The sequence below is a fragment of the Vulpes lagopus genome, chromosome 6, assembly GCF_018345385.1.
Source record: "Vulpes lagopus strain Blue_001 chromosome 6, ASM1834538v1, whole genome shotgun sequence".
Taxonomy (NCBI): Eukaryota; Metazoa; Chordata; class Mammalia; order Carnivora; family Canidae; genus Vulpes; species Vulpes lagopus.
In genome coordinates, this window is record NC_054829.1 from 132,075,565 (window position 1) to 132,090,210 (window position 14,646).

The window sequence follows — 14,646 nt, forward strand, 5'->3', positions numbered from 1 at the left end:
CCTGGAGGTCTAACCCCCTGGAGGTCTAACCTTAGAGGCAGAGGCCTGCCCAGGACTGGGTGGCTGCTACTGGGTCTCTGCGGTCAGAAAAGTGAAGAGAAGCCCAGCTGCCTGTCCTAGGGCTGCGACAGGACACCCTGTCGGCCAGCCGCCCCCTGCCAGGGTTCCTGGGTTCCCAGCCTGCATCCCCCGGGGGAGCTGAGGCCGCTGGCACATGAGCCTTCTCCCCACCCGGCCTCCTTTGGGGCATTTCCACGCGGTCTCCCTCTTATCCAGAACCAGACTTGGAGTGATGCTGGATGGAAAGGACGAGGCCTTGGCTCAGCCACCTCCCTGGCACCCAAACTCCGCGTGGTTTCTTCCTTCCCCAGCACCAGCTCGGTCCTGCGTTCTCACATGTAAGCTCTACGGAGGCCAAGGCCCCGGCTCTGCAGCTAGGAGCCCACCGGCTGCCAGCTCAAGGCTGTCCCAATGCTCCACAAGAGCCACCATCCGCGCCATGTAGCGACGATTAGCCTGGGAACCGAATGCTCACAGAGCTCGACCCAAAGGGACCATTCAGAGAGAGTGAGCCACGGTCAACGGAAGTAAAGAGAAGAATCCACGCAGATACTAAACAGATGTAACACAAACCACTAAAAGCAAGACAGGAACTTTAATCTTTTTTCAGAAAACGCTCCTGAGATGCACTCGACGGCCTTCTGGAGGCCGAGGAGGATGGGCTGGCAGGCCTGTCTCCCGGACCATTAGGCCGTAAATAACCAACTCGAAGCCTCGGGGCTCCTCCCCAGGTAGCCTGTAGAAGCCAACAGGCTGAAGCTGGCCGTTGTGTAGTAATATCCCCGAGTGAGGCCCTCTGATGTGTCTGAAGAGATGGGGGCATCAACAGAGACATCTGCCTTCAGGGGGACACACTGTTCAAAGTCCCTTTCGGAGTGATCACGGAAAATTCTGACCCTTCTTGTTTATCGAGAGCAACACATTTATTTTTTTATTTTTTAAAAGATTTTATTATTCATAAGAGACAGGAGAGAGAGAAAGAGGCAGAGACCCAGGCAGAGGGAGAAGCAGGCTCCATGCACGGAGCCCGACGGGGGACTTGATCCCGGGACCCCAGGATCACGCCCTGGGCGGAAGGCAGGCGCCTGCTCAACCGCTGAGCCCCCCAGGGATCCCCAGGACAACACGTCTAAAGGCATGTTCATTCCCCTCCTGAATCCATCCTTGAGTGTGGCAAGGCAGGGCTGGGCAGGAGTGTCAGCCTTTACAGTTATTTCTTGAGGTGCCCCGAGGTGACTTTACAGACAGAAACACACGATGGAATGATGTAGAACCATCTTAAAGTGAAATCGAATCAACGGTTACTCAACCAGATATGCACCAGATGGTGCTACAGTGTACTACTGAGCCCGAAACAGAGGGGTTTTCAGCCTTTTATCATTTCTGCAGGATAAGCTAAATAATTAGATGACCCATGAGCCTTTCTTCCTTATTTTAAATACACCCATTCACACACACATCACTACACATTGTATTTCCTATCTCAAAATATTTGCCTGCAAGTGTTGGCTTCCTTAGTCAAAAACGGTTGCCTAAATATAACCCCCTGCCCCACGACGTTGTCCAAAGAATCCCATTATCGCCTTTAGGCAGGAACTCAGATAAAAGCCGTATATCTGAATATCTGATGTACTTTATTTGTTCACATTTGTCCTACTTGAGGTTAACACTACTTCATTGGACAGTTTAAAAATCATTCTGTAAACAAAAGTAAAAAACAGCAGCAAGAGCTAAAATAAAAAACACAATGCGTCATAAAGGAATGTGTCGAAAGGAACACCGAACAAGCGACAGAAATGGGACCATGACGGTGATTCAACAAGAAGGAGAAGACCCTTCAACGTCTGTAAAAGGCAAAACTGTAAAAGTAACAAAATAATAATGATTAAAAAAAGCAAGAATCCAAAGTGCAGGTGCGCTAGTCTTCTTTTCCACATCCCTTCAGGAAATAGATAGAGCATATTATTCTTTTAATAAAGTGACAAGTTCTGCTTTAAAACATTCAGGTACGTAATCTTGCAGATATTTTTTACAGTTTACATGATCTCTACTTTACATTGATTTAACTGGAAAGATGATCATACGCAATACATGGTATAACTTTTCTTGAATCTATGTAGAGTATAGAAATGGTAAAGTTTATTGTTTTAGTTTTTGCTTTATTGGCAATGAGTAACAAGAAGCTGAAGATCCAGGATCAGAAGCGTCAGTACGTTTACTCTTTCAAAAAAAAAAAAAATTCCCCGAGCCTTCCGTCATCTTTGTTATCATTTTCAGATTCTTTGTAACAAGAGACTGTTCCTTTTTTCATTTTCCCTGAATTCTGGTCAGCTGACTTAAATAACCAGAAGAGCTTCTTAATGCAAAATCAGCCTGGTATTGGTCTGAATTGATCAAATAGAAGAGTTGTTGTGGCATCATGTAAAAATCACTTACGCTTCCACAGTTGTTTAGAAACTCAAGTGTTTTCTCCTTGAAAGGAAACATCTGTTGAAATGATTTTTGAATAGAGGACTTTTATGAAATATATTTCAAATCTTAAAAAATATTTCTGAATGCTCCCTAAAATGGCATACGAGTTCCCTCGCCTGACAATGCTTTTTCCTTTTGGGAACATTCATGGCATTTCATTTTCCTTGTGGGTCTAGTTTCATTTAGAAAGCCCAAATACACAAAGGGCTGTCGCCTTATTGAGCGTTAAACAGCACTATTTTTAAAACCATGTATACAGCTCAACAGCAAGATTAAGGAGTTAAAATACACACATATCACGGACAGGTTTTTTTTTTTTTTTTTTTTTGGAATTCATTGAATAAATTGTATTCTGGTAAATCCCGCCCCCCCCAAGACAGCTGTACCTACGTCGAGGTGTTGAGATGTGTCTCCGACAGTTTTCATTGTATCGTATTATGAAAACACTAGGCATCGAGCCGGGTGCTAATAAATATTTAATTTACAAGGAAGAAAGAAACCCCCACACGGAATGTTAAAAAAAAGACCCAACCAACCAAGCCGCCAGCCCCAGCCCTCCTGCCCCGGCCCGAAGGCGCGGCTCAGCCCGACAGGGCCGAGATCTCGTAGTCGCTGGCCGAGGCGAGCGGCTTGCCCATCAGCCGGATGTTCTTGGCGCTGGTGATCCGGGCCATCATGCACACGGGCTTGTCAAAGTACCTCACCAGGGCCGGCTCCGTGAGCAGGGAGGCCAGGAACTGCTCGAAGGTGATGGCCCAGTCCCGGTCCAGGCTGGCGCTCCGGGGCAGCGCCGCCGAGCCCTGGCCGCTGCGCACCAGCACCGTGTCCTCGCCGATGTCCTCGCAGTGCAGCTTGTCCTCCTCGTGGGAGCCGGCGCTCAGCACCGAGTACGAGGACATGGAGCTGTCGTCCTTGGTGTCGTCGTCGGAGATCAGCATGGAGGAGCAGGCCCCGTTGTCCCGGGGGGACGAGTCCTCCAGCTTAATGTCCTCCATCTGCCCGCCCAGCGAGTGCTCCTCGGCCTCGACCGGCAGGCTGGCGGGCGCGGGCTCCGCGGGCTCCACGGCGAAGGGCTGGCCGGGCCCCTTCTTGGGGAAGAGCACGCCCGGGATGCCCGGGGGGCAGGTGGCCCCGCCGCCGCCCCCGCCCTCCTTCGCAGGCTGGGCCACGAAGAGCTTGCCCACCTCCCCGATCTCCAGCAGGAGGCTGGTCACCGCGGCCGTGGCGTGGTACAGCTCCTGCTCGTTGGGGTCTTCGCTGAACAGGTTGTACATCGTCTTACACAGCTCGATGAACTGGCCCTGCAGGGGGACGTGGGCAAACACCAAGGATGGGACCTCAGGGGACATGCGGAGGCCGCGGACTGCAAAGCCACCGACTATTACGGCTCCCCAAAGACTCCCGAAAAGTCCTATATGTCGGATGAACTCACGTGTTGTTAAAGCCTCTTAACTCATGTCTATTCTTTTTTTTTTTTTCTTTTTGGAAACTTTTCCAACATCCATAAGAGTAGAAAGAGTGAAATAATGAATCTTCATGTACCTGTCACAGAGTCTGGAATGACTGTCAGACACTTGTTCCACTTTTTTTTTTTAAAAGATCTTACTTATTTATTCATGAGAGACAGAGAGAGAGAGAGAGAGAGAGAGAGAGAGAGAGAGAGAGACAGGCAGAGGGAGAAGCAGACTCCATGCAGGGAGCCCGATGTGGGACTTGATCCCGGGACCCTGGGGTCACGCCCTGGCCAAAGGCAGGCGTTCAACCACTGAACTGCCCAAGCATCCCTCCACTAACTCCTTTAGCCTTTGTTTAGGTTTTTTGGTTTTTTTTTTTTTTAAAGATTTTATTTATTCAGGAAACACACATAGAGAGAGAGGCAGAGACCCGGGCAGAGGGAGAAGCAGGCTCCCTACAGGGAGCCTGATGCGGGACTTGATCCCAGGACCCTGGGGTCGCTCCCTGAGCCGAAGGCAGGCGCTCAACCACTGAGCCCCCTAGGGATCCTTTGTTCAGGTATTTTAAGTAAATCCCAGACCTCGTCTCATTTCACGTCTACACACTTCGGTATTCAGCCCAAGGTGAGCTCAAATGCCCTGTCCTGTGTCACATCTGCTGGTGTCCCTGGACAGAAGTAAGGCCTTCCGCTCCCCACCCACGTGATGTGTCGTCTCTCCTGTTGGGAGACTCAGCATTGTCATCCTGTGTTGTAATTATTCATATTGTTTTATCTGCCTCGTTACATTTCAGCTTTATTTTAAGGAGAATGTGCTAGGTATCTTTATAGCCGGACACAGTGATTCGAAAACAGCACGAGCTTGTCTTTCTTCTGAGTATCTGAGGGTATTTTTAATGACTGAAATGAGAATGCATCGTCTCTCAAAACTGAATATTTTGTGCTTCACATTTTCTCTGAGGGGGTCAGACTTCTCATGAGTGAGCACATTTTTGATGCACAGGAACGTGCAAACAGGTCCCAGTTAGATATCTCAAGTTACCACGATCTTTGAGGGGTACTTATTCTACATCTTTCTATGACTGAAAAACAGAACTTCAAGGTTTGAAATGAATAGACCGAAATGTTAAACACTCACCTGATTCAATTTCGGCAAATCCTTTGCATTCTTTGATTTGGATTTATTTTCTGGAGTCCAGAGTCTCAGATAATTACGATTTTCTTGAGAATTTGCCCTCTTCCCTAAAACCCAAGTGTCAAGAAATTAAGCATTCGGGTGTCAAGAAACCAGTGTTCCACCTGCAGTAAGGCAAACATGCAGAGGAGGACGTCTTTACCTCTGTCTGGCTGCAGACTCACTGTAACGAAGCCGTCATCCGCACCGTGTTTCCGTCTGCTATCCAACCCAACCACTGCCAAGAAATATTCAGAAGAAAAAAAAAGTAATGTTATATAATAAACTCACAGATTTAGCATTTGTAGTAGAAAACAGAAAAGCCTCTAGGTCGGGCTGCCTGAGTCAGTAAAACAAACAAAATAAAGCAAGTACCAAAACCCAGCACACGCCGTGAAGTTTGAATTGGAGATAAATAAAAAAATCACGTTTTAGCATAAGTGAGTCCTAAATATCACACGGAATGTACTTGGGCTAAACAAATGATTTTTCATTTATCTCAAATTCAGATTTTACTAGGTCTTCCATATGTCATCGGACAACCCTATTTCTCTGTCATGGTTTCTCCCCAGAATTACTTTTCACAACTGGGGTTGAGTGCAGAATTAGGCATGAAAGGAACGACGTCACGTGGTCTTCCGTGCTTAAAACCTGGTAGTGTTGGCCCGATGATGTGGCCCTCCCTACCCTCTCTGTGACATTATCATCTTAGCTCTGCATACCTGAGACTGGTTTGCCCTCAAGCCCTGCGAAAGATCAAGAACTTTAAAAAAAAAAAAGAAATTGAAATCTATGTTGATAAAAGGAAACAAAAAAAAAATCCTACAAAATTCCTTCACATTCATAATTCGGCATTTCAAAAATAGGACTGTCAAGGAAACCACTTTTTTTTTTTTTTTAAAGGAAACCACTTCTGTTTTCCTTTTTCTTAAAACAGGACATCGCAGGGCATAGGAGGACTTCAAGAGGGAGAGGTCTACAGCCCCCGCTCCCCGTTCCCATTCAGTTTGTCCGCTGTCAAAATGCATTCCAGAACTTCTTCCCTCATCCAGAAGGTGGCTGGTTTGCCAGATATGTGACCCTCACTGAATTTAGCATCGGGTGAATCTCAGCAGCGTTTAAGACACAGCGTGACCGGTGTACTCTATGTTACCGAGAAGCTCTTGTCCTCCTAATATCGAAAACGATTTAGGAGACAGACATTAAAAAAACATTTAATACATGGTAAGTTTGTGCAATAGATATTATACAGCCATTTAAAAACCATGTTTTCAGAGAATGTTTAACGGCAGGGTGACGTGCTCACTGGATTTTAAGTGAGAAAAGTAGGATGCAAAATTGTATATGCAGTTTGATCCCAGTCTTACGACATATACCTGCATATTATTGTAAGTACATGTTATACAAATTAAAAGGACAGAAAAATATTTCGAGATAACGTTATCTTTGTATTACAAAATTTAAAGATACCTTTAGCTTATTTTACATATTACCTCCATATTTTTAAGATTTCAACACAGAGCAGTTGTGATTTTGGAGTTAGAAAAAACATTTTTAAAAGAGCAGCTTTTAGTGATTATTGCATGCCATTGGTACGTGAACGCTGCTAAAGCATTCTGAAACAGGTGGATCCTTTTCTGAAATGTTTCGGGGGAAAGGGCCAGGGAGTAGATATCTTAGGTTTTGCAGGCCGTGCTGCCTCTCCGCGCTTGACTCTAGCACCGTAGCCCGGAAGCAGCCAGAGGCTCTGCATAGATGAACAGCCTGGCTGTGTTGCAATAAAACTTATTTATAGGCCCTTGAGTTAAAATTTCATCCAATTTTCCCATGTCTTGAGATATTATTCTACTTCTGATTTCTAAAAAAAAATGTTTAAGAAGGTAAAAAGCCCTCTGCGCTCACGGGCTGTACAGACAGACCACGGGCCACCTTAGGTCCACGGGCCGAAGTCTGCTGACACCTGCTGCAGAGCAAGACAGACACAGGAGGACTCTGGCCTCAATGTCCTGATTCTGGATAGCAGCGTGATGACAGGACGACGTGCTTAAGGAGTCTGACTACGGCCGGGAGACGGGAGCCAAACACGCAGCTCCACGGGCCATGATTTCTCTGAGCCCGGGGGACACGGTGTCCACGGTTCCCCCAGTGGGAAGTACCCGCCCCCATGGTCGGCTGCCGGGCTTCACCAGTGTGAGCAGAAAGTCACACATGAGGGAACCAGATCGGTACACGTGTCGCCTCACTAGCCCTGGGGGCAACTCCTTCCAGTGGCAGAGGCCCCCCGGGAGGAGACCCACTCACCGTGCGTGCATTCCGGGGTGATGTCTTCAAAAAAGTACTGAGTCGCTTCAAACGCAGAATCTGGCTCATCTTGATCAGAGGATGGCTCTGGAGAGGGACGGAGAGGGACGTCTTACATCGGCAGAGCAGGACTCAGCGGAGGTGACACGGGGGGCGGGGAGACGCTGAAGGTAAGAAGGTGGAGTGGAGGGGCCTCCGGGGGCTCAGGGCGTGACCCCGAGGTCCCGGGATCGAGTCCCGCATGGGGCTCCCCGCAGGGAGCCTGCTTCTCCTTCTGCCTGTGTCCCTGCCTCTCTCTCTCTGTCTCTCTCATGAATAAATAAATAAAATCTTAAAAGAGAAAAAAAAAGAAGGCAGCATGGGGCACATCACCAGGGGCCCTGAACGCCTGCTGCCTCCAAAGCCTTTGGGAGCTGGGGGGCTCACTCAATCTTCCTTTTTAACAACCTCACGCCAAAGTGTTCCTTTACATCTTCCTTTTTATGAGATTTTCCTAAATTTTACTGTGAAATGCTGCTTTCACAAACCAAATTCTAGGAAACCGTATGCAATTAAAGATAATCCTCGAGTGTACAATCTACCCTGCGTCTGTCCTTAATGCCAATCTCTCATTTTTTAAAAAGTTTCTGTTAGATATATCCCGGCTTATAGGGCAACCTTTGTAAACCTGAGCTCCATCTTTCCCACTTGTTTCTGTCAGTGTGAAAACGGCTCCTTCTAGGGGAGGCTGGGCCGCTCGGTCCTGGGATCGAGCCCCACGTCGGACAACCTGCTCAGCGGGGAGCCTGCTTCTGCTTCTTCCTCTCCCTCTGCATTTCCCCTCCCCATTTGTGCTCTCTCTCTATAAAATTAAATCTTTTTTAAAAAAGATTTTATTTATCCATTCATGAGAGGCATAGAGAGAGGCAGAGACCCAGGCAGAGGGAGAAGCAGCTCCCTGCAGGGAGCCTGACGTGGGACTCGATCCCGGGACCCCAGGGGTCACGCCCTGAGCCCAAGGGAGATATTCAACCACTGAGACCCCCCAGGTGTCCCTAAATGGATGAAATATTAACCAAAACACATCTCCTAAACTCAGAATCTCAGGGTCCTCTCTTCTCTTTCACGCTCTCATATCCTATGAGTTACCAAATCCTATTTGTTCTCCTTCTCGCAGAAGGTCTGCTCTCTTCTATTGCAACTCCTACCTCGGACAAGTGAACCACCACGGGATCAAGCACATACTGAGCCAGGAAGCTACGTAGATAATTACTATTCAGTGCTTCCTTAGTGACCAGTGAATGATTTTGTAAATCAAAAAAAAAAAAAGGAGAGAGCGAGGTCAAACCAGGTCGCGGCTACAGACACATGGGCTCCTCCGTGTAGCTTACTTACCGGGCAGGACGTGCATTTTGTACAGGAGTTTGAGTTTCTCTGTGAGGTCCCCATGGCACGCAGCACCTAGAATCACATAAGCACCAATGTGGGATGTCCTGTGTGTGGTACTAACCCTCCAGGCTGACCACTCCCCTGGGAGGTCTTCTTTTTGCAAATTGAAATCAAGACATCGGGGGACATAAGGTCACCCAGGCCTGGGCTAAGAGCTCTGGAACCAAATCCCCGTTTCCTTACTATCTGCCCTTCAGAGACTTAACCTCTCTGTTCCTCGGTTTCCTCTATATAAGGCCAGATAATATCAGGATCAGAGGACTGTGAGAACTAAATGTGCTAACAGTGCCCGGCACATAATAAATGTGTTAATAAGAAAACCCATATGACTGAGTCTCAACACTCTAACAGAATTCAGAAATAATCCTAAAATAGGTTTGCTATCGCTTCCAATTACTCATTGTAGAGATCCCTTTTGGTTGTTTTTTGGGGTCTCTTAAATGTCTCTCCAGTTTAATTCATCCTAATATATCTGACACTGTATCACCGTCACTTCAATCCAAAGAACTCTGTTATTTTTCCCTTTGAAGCCCGTGTTTATTTTAGGAATCAGAAAATCCTCTGTAAATATCTAGCCTCGGAGCACCTGGTTGAAGATTAATCAGCTTTGGGAAAAGAGGAATCATAGAATCTGGGTTGGCAGGAACATCGGCGGGTGTCTTGTCCAACGTCCCGCTAAATGTAGGCATTTCCCCTCATCCATGAAAATCAGGAGTCTAGCACCTGCTTGAACACTCTCAGAGACAGGGAGCTCATCACCAAGAGGCATTCATTCCACCCATGTGTTCTTTAAACACTGAGAGTTCTTCTGCAATTCTTTAGTCTTAGGATCCTTAACCTGCAATCTCAACTTCAGAACGCCCCGGAAGCCCCAAAAATGTAAAATGTTGTCTCTGTGTGCGTATGTCATTTCGTGGGGAAGAACATGTTCATAGTCCTTAATAAACCCCAGAGAGTCCACGACTCAAAAAAAGATCTAGAAACGCTCTTCTTCCCCTTGTTCTACTCTTAAAAGCCAAACAGAATAGATCTGTTGCCTCAATGCAAAAACTCCTCAGATTTTGGGGACAACGCACCTGTCCGCTCCCCACCCCCCAGGCTTATCTTTCCAAGGCAAGTTTATACACGCCTCTACGTTTACTCACATCCACCTTAGGTGTCAGCCGTCACTATCTCTCTGGAGAGTTCCAGGAGCCTCTTGTCTACTTCAGATAACAGTGGAGTTATTCTCGATCCTTCTACCAGGACAGCCTTGAGTCGGCGTTTGATTGTTTATACTCTCTCGCTCTGGAATCTCATTCTGACCACATGGTTAACTAAACCCCCAGATGTTTGCACACCAACTAATATTCATCACAAAAATAATGACATTTATTAAGGACTTGCTCTGTGCGAAGTCCCATGCCAACTACTTAACATGTGTAGTTCGCTTTTCTCTCACAATAATTCCGTGAGATGGACGTAAATATTATCCTAATTGTACAGCTGAGGAAAGTTGAGCTTCTTGGTGGTAAGGACCGTGTTCAAGGTCATAGGCTCCTAAGTGGGAAGCCCAGGATTTGGATTCAGAGGTGTCTAACCCTAGATCCCATGCCTGAACCCACTAGACCATATGCAAAAACCCTAGGTTTTGGTTTTTTTTTTTAAGATTTTTTATTTTTAAGTAATCTCTACACTCAACCTGGGGCTCAAACTTACAACCTTGAGATCAAGAGTTGCACGCTCCAGCAGACTGAGCCAGCCAGGTGTCCCTGCTTGTTTTTATAATAATTTCCTAAAACTTAGGATTTCTGGTTTATCCTTACCAATTCGTTTTTGCCGATCATTTCCTCCGGTCCTATCTTTTTAATCTCATTTTTGTCATCCAATGTGTTGGCTCTTTCCCAGCTTCGCGTAGCCCACACATCTGGTAGTAGGCCTTCCCCTTTTTTCTATGATTTCAGTTTACTGACTGAGGCCAGCAGAGGGGGATGAAGTGTCATCCTAGTAACAATCGGAACTAACCCTTTATTAAGTCAGGCACCGGTCCAGGAACTCTACGTGAAATATTTCATTTGATCCTGATGGTAACTCATTTGCAAAAGAAGAAATGAACCGAGGTAAATTATTAAGCCCCAAAGTACTAGAGACCTCTTCACTGAAACTGACTCCCTAACCGGCCCGTTTTGGGGGCCAGGGTTCAGTCACCCAATCACCAACCAAACCCCCACCTTTTCCATGTATAACGAGTTCTGCCCAACGACCACCTGAATCGCGACACCGATGACATCTTTAGCGACTGCCTTTCGGCAACATGACTGGGAAAGGAGACACAGCTCACCCGGGGCCTCTGGTAGTGATCCCTCATTTCTCATTCCGCACAGACCATCTGTTCACGTATTTCTAGACGGGGCTTTGTGGGGATTGCCGTGAAAACTACCGATCCATCTTTTCCAGAATTCATTTTTTACTTTTTTAAAGCCTGGACAGAGTTTCTCTTTTTCGTCTGTCTGTCTGTCTGTCTGTCTCCGTAACTGTCATTGACCCACATGACTGATGACAGCTCTGAGCTTTCTCCCAGGATCCAGGGCGAGGCTTACTTTGCTCAACAACCTGACTGCTTTCAGAGAAGCCTAAATACTCCTTCCCAGTGTTTTTCATGATCCCGGACTGCAAACTTTCCTCTCTTTTCTTGAATATTTTGAAGAACATTTTCCGTACTGGAATCACTGAACTTCAGTAAATTAAATGTTTATATTTATTTCTATGACTTCCTACATGCAGAACCGGTCTCTTTTTCCTCCTCCTTATTCTTGCCCAAAGATAATTTTTTATTTTTTTAATTATTTAAAAAAAATTTTTTTCCCCAAGATAATTTTTTAAAATCTCCTCTTGACAGCCACCCATCTGACCATAAGTTACCTGGGGGCAGAAAAGATTAAGACAGGATCAAAGGATCTTTAGCCTTGTTTGGATCGTTTCACTTTTTTTTTAAAAGGTGGAAGGTAAAAAAAATAAAAATAAATAATAAAATAAAAGGTGGAAGGTACTTTATGTGTTACTTGTGTAAATAAAAATGGATAGTTCCTCCTTCCCTAAAAAAATACCCTGCCTGCCATCCTCAGCACAGAGTAGCTAGAACAGGGTGAGCGACGACCCCAGACAGCCCTTGTTCGAATCCTGGGCCCAGCACGCACTAACTGTGCCGCTCAGTCCAATGACAGACTAAGTACTGACTCCCTCAAAACTAATGTCCCAGCCAGTTATTTAACGTTTCTGAGCTTTCATCTCTTTAACTGCAAATGGAGATACTAAGAGTCAGCAGGTGGGTAATAAAGCCTGATAGTAACAGCACAAACTGCCCCTGGAGTGCCTGGGTTCAAACACCAACTTTGCAGTTGTGAGCTTTAGGGCAGTGCCTGGAGCGGAGTAAATGCTGTAGGAATGTTAGCTATGGGGCAGCCCAGGTGGCTCCCGGTTTAGCGCCGCCTTCAGCCCAGGGTGTGACCCTGGAGACCTGGGATCGAGTCCCCCGTTGGGCTCCCTGCATGGAGCCTGCTTCTCCCTCTGCCTGTGTCTCTGCCTCTCTCTCTCCTCTCTGTGTTTCTCATGAATAAATAAATAAAATCTTTAAAAAAGAAAAAAAAACAGAAAAAAATTTTAAAAATAATAAAAAAGAAATGTTAGTTATCATTACATCCCCCTCTAATGGCTTTGTGTGGATTTAGTGATAAAGTATAAATTCTGAAGCTTCTGAACAGCGTCTGCACTTAGAAAAGGGCTAGTTTTCACACATCTTTCTCCCTCCATAAACATATATGTGAGTGCTTTATACAAATACTTTTTTTCCTTCCTAAGAGCACCGCATCTATACCCCTTTGCCTTTTTAAAAAACCATCAGCTTCCTCTGGCTTTTAAGCCTTCTAGTAATTCTTCTTAAAGACTTAAAGCAAAAAAAAAAAGAGCACTTTTTGGAATCACGGTTGGCTCTGTGCCTGACCCCTTCATCATTCCTGGGGCATGCTGGTTTTTTTTTTTGAGGGGGGGGGGGTCATGCTGTTTTAAAGTACGCGGCCCAAGGTCACAGACTGGCACAACTGGAACGAACAGTTTTGTGTTGCTTCTCTCATTCTGGCAGCCTGACCTAATATCTGCTACGACCACCACCTCCCATCCGGCAGGCCAAGCTCTACACCCCTTGGCTCTTCTGCTCAATTATAAATGGCACAAGAGTTCAAAAGAACACAGGACAGTCCTGCTACAGAGGTAACGGTCAGAGAGGCTGGCAGGCAGAGACCAGGAGCTGCTTTTGGGTGGGGGTGGCTTGCTCATGATGGACGGTCCTGCCTCCAAGCCAAATGGAGAGATGGAAACCTCCATTTAGACTGCAGAGCTGTTGTGGGTTCTTCAGCCCATTATGAAATGTTTTTAAAGAATTTTATGAAATATAACATAAATATAGTTTTTGTCAAAGAAAAACAACCCACCCACATATTTTGCCCTTGTAAAGTCATCCTAGTCTGTGGTTTCAGTGTTTAAGCTGGCATTTCACTGTCCTGGAAATTCTCTGAGAAGGCCTTTTAACTAGTGCTGAGAACTAACTAATGTAGAAGACAAGGCTTTAATCCTTTAGTATACTCAAGAACTAAAAGAAAAAACGTCACCAGCAGTTTACAAACATTACACTGTGCCCCTCTGCCCTCCAAACCCAATCTTTGGAGGCAGCTGGGGCCCTGAGGGCAGCTCTAAGGAGCCTGAGGAGAGGGGCAGGTATTCCGGCCCCAGGGTCCCCTCCCAAACTCATGCAACGACATCAGGTGCTTACTTAGCCCGGAGACAAACTCTCGGAAGTTTATCAGAGAATCTCCGTTCTCATCTAATAACTGGAATAGGCGGGAGGCCAGCACTTCAGAGTGAGTCCCACAGGCCCAGGGAAAGAGGAGAGCAAACATGCCCTTGAACTGCTCAAAGTCAATGCGATACTGTTCGAGGTAAGGCAGGCTGGGGTCGTGCCGGTCCAGTGCGTTGCTGCTCCCGCCCCAGTAGCAGCTGGTTAGATGCTCCGCCTGAAAAATGAAAGGACAGGAGGTCACTGCGGATGCAATCTCTTGGCAAACGCCAGGAAGAAAAGGCCCCGACCGACAGTGGGAAAAAGGCTTTTGGGCAACCTGTGTGCCTCTCCTGGGGCGGTGTTCTGGTCTCAGGGCTCCTTGTCCCCCCGAGACCACCCCACTGACTCCACGGCAACCACCTCTGCAGCTCACATCTGGTGTGAAAGGTCCAGTTCGATTACTGGAGGTGGGTGGAGGAAGGGACCCCCCATCCCTGACCGCACCCATGCTTTCCCCCCTCACATACACACTCACAAAGCACTCAAAAAAATAACTCCCATGAAAATAAACAAAAATTTTTTATTAAAAAAAATTAAGTAGAATGCAAATCCAAGGGATGCCTGGGTGGCTCTGTGGTTGAGCGTCTGCCTTCGGTGCAGGGTGTGACCCCAGGGTCCCGGGATCAAGTCCCACATCGGGGTCCCCGCAGGGAGCCTGCTTCTCCCTCTGCCTGGGTCTCTGCCTCTCTCATGAATAAATAAATAAAATCTTTATTTAAAAAAAAAAGAGAGCGAATGTTAACCTGAAAAGGCTCTGTAATTTAGGTGATGTGACCACCTTGTTTTCTAGGTGAGGGTGAGGAAGCCCGAAGCTGAGCGGCTCCCCCGAGGTCATCCAACCAGTTACTCAGAACAGAAGCATGATGACATGGGGGTGTTTCTGAATTC

General features: G+C 46.6%; 1 protein-coding gene across 1 annotated transcript in view; it reads right to left on the bottom strand.

Annotated features, from left to right (window-relative positions):
* Nucleotides 1-1,675: 1,675 nt before the first annotated feature.
* Nucleotides 1,676-14,646, bottom strand: part of TBC1D9 (TBC1 domain family member 9) — a 112,584-nt gene continuing 99,613 nt past the window's right edge. Inside the window, exons 16-21 of the mRNA XM_041758225.1 lie at nt 13,693-13,933; nt 8,835-8,900; nt 7,461-7,547; nt 5,323-5,397; nt 5,124-5,227; nt 1,676-3,833 (exon numbers count right to left, since the gene is read on the bottom strand). Of these exons, the coding sequence (XP_041614159.1) occupies nt 3,114-3,833; nt 5,124-5,227; nt 5,323-5,397; nt 7,461-7,547; nt 8,835-8,900; nt 13,693-13,933 (1,293 nt within the window). The 3' untranslated portion in view covers nt 1,676-3,113. The remainder of the gene's footprint in view (nt 3,834-5,123; nt 5,228-5,322; nt 5,398-7,460; nt 7,548-8,834; nt 8,901-13,692; nt 13,934-14,646) is intronic.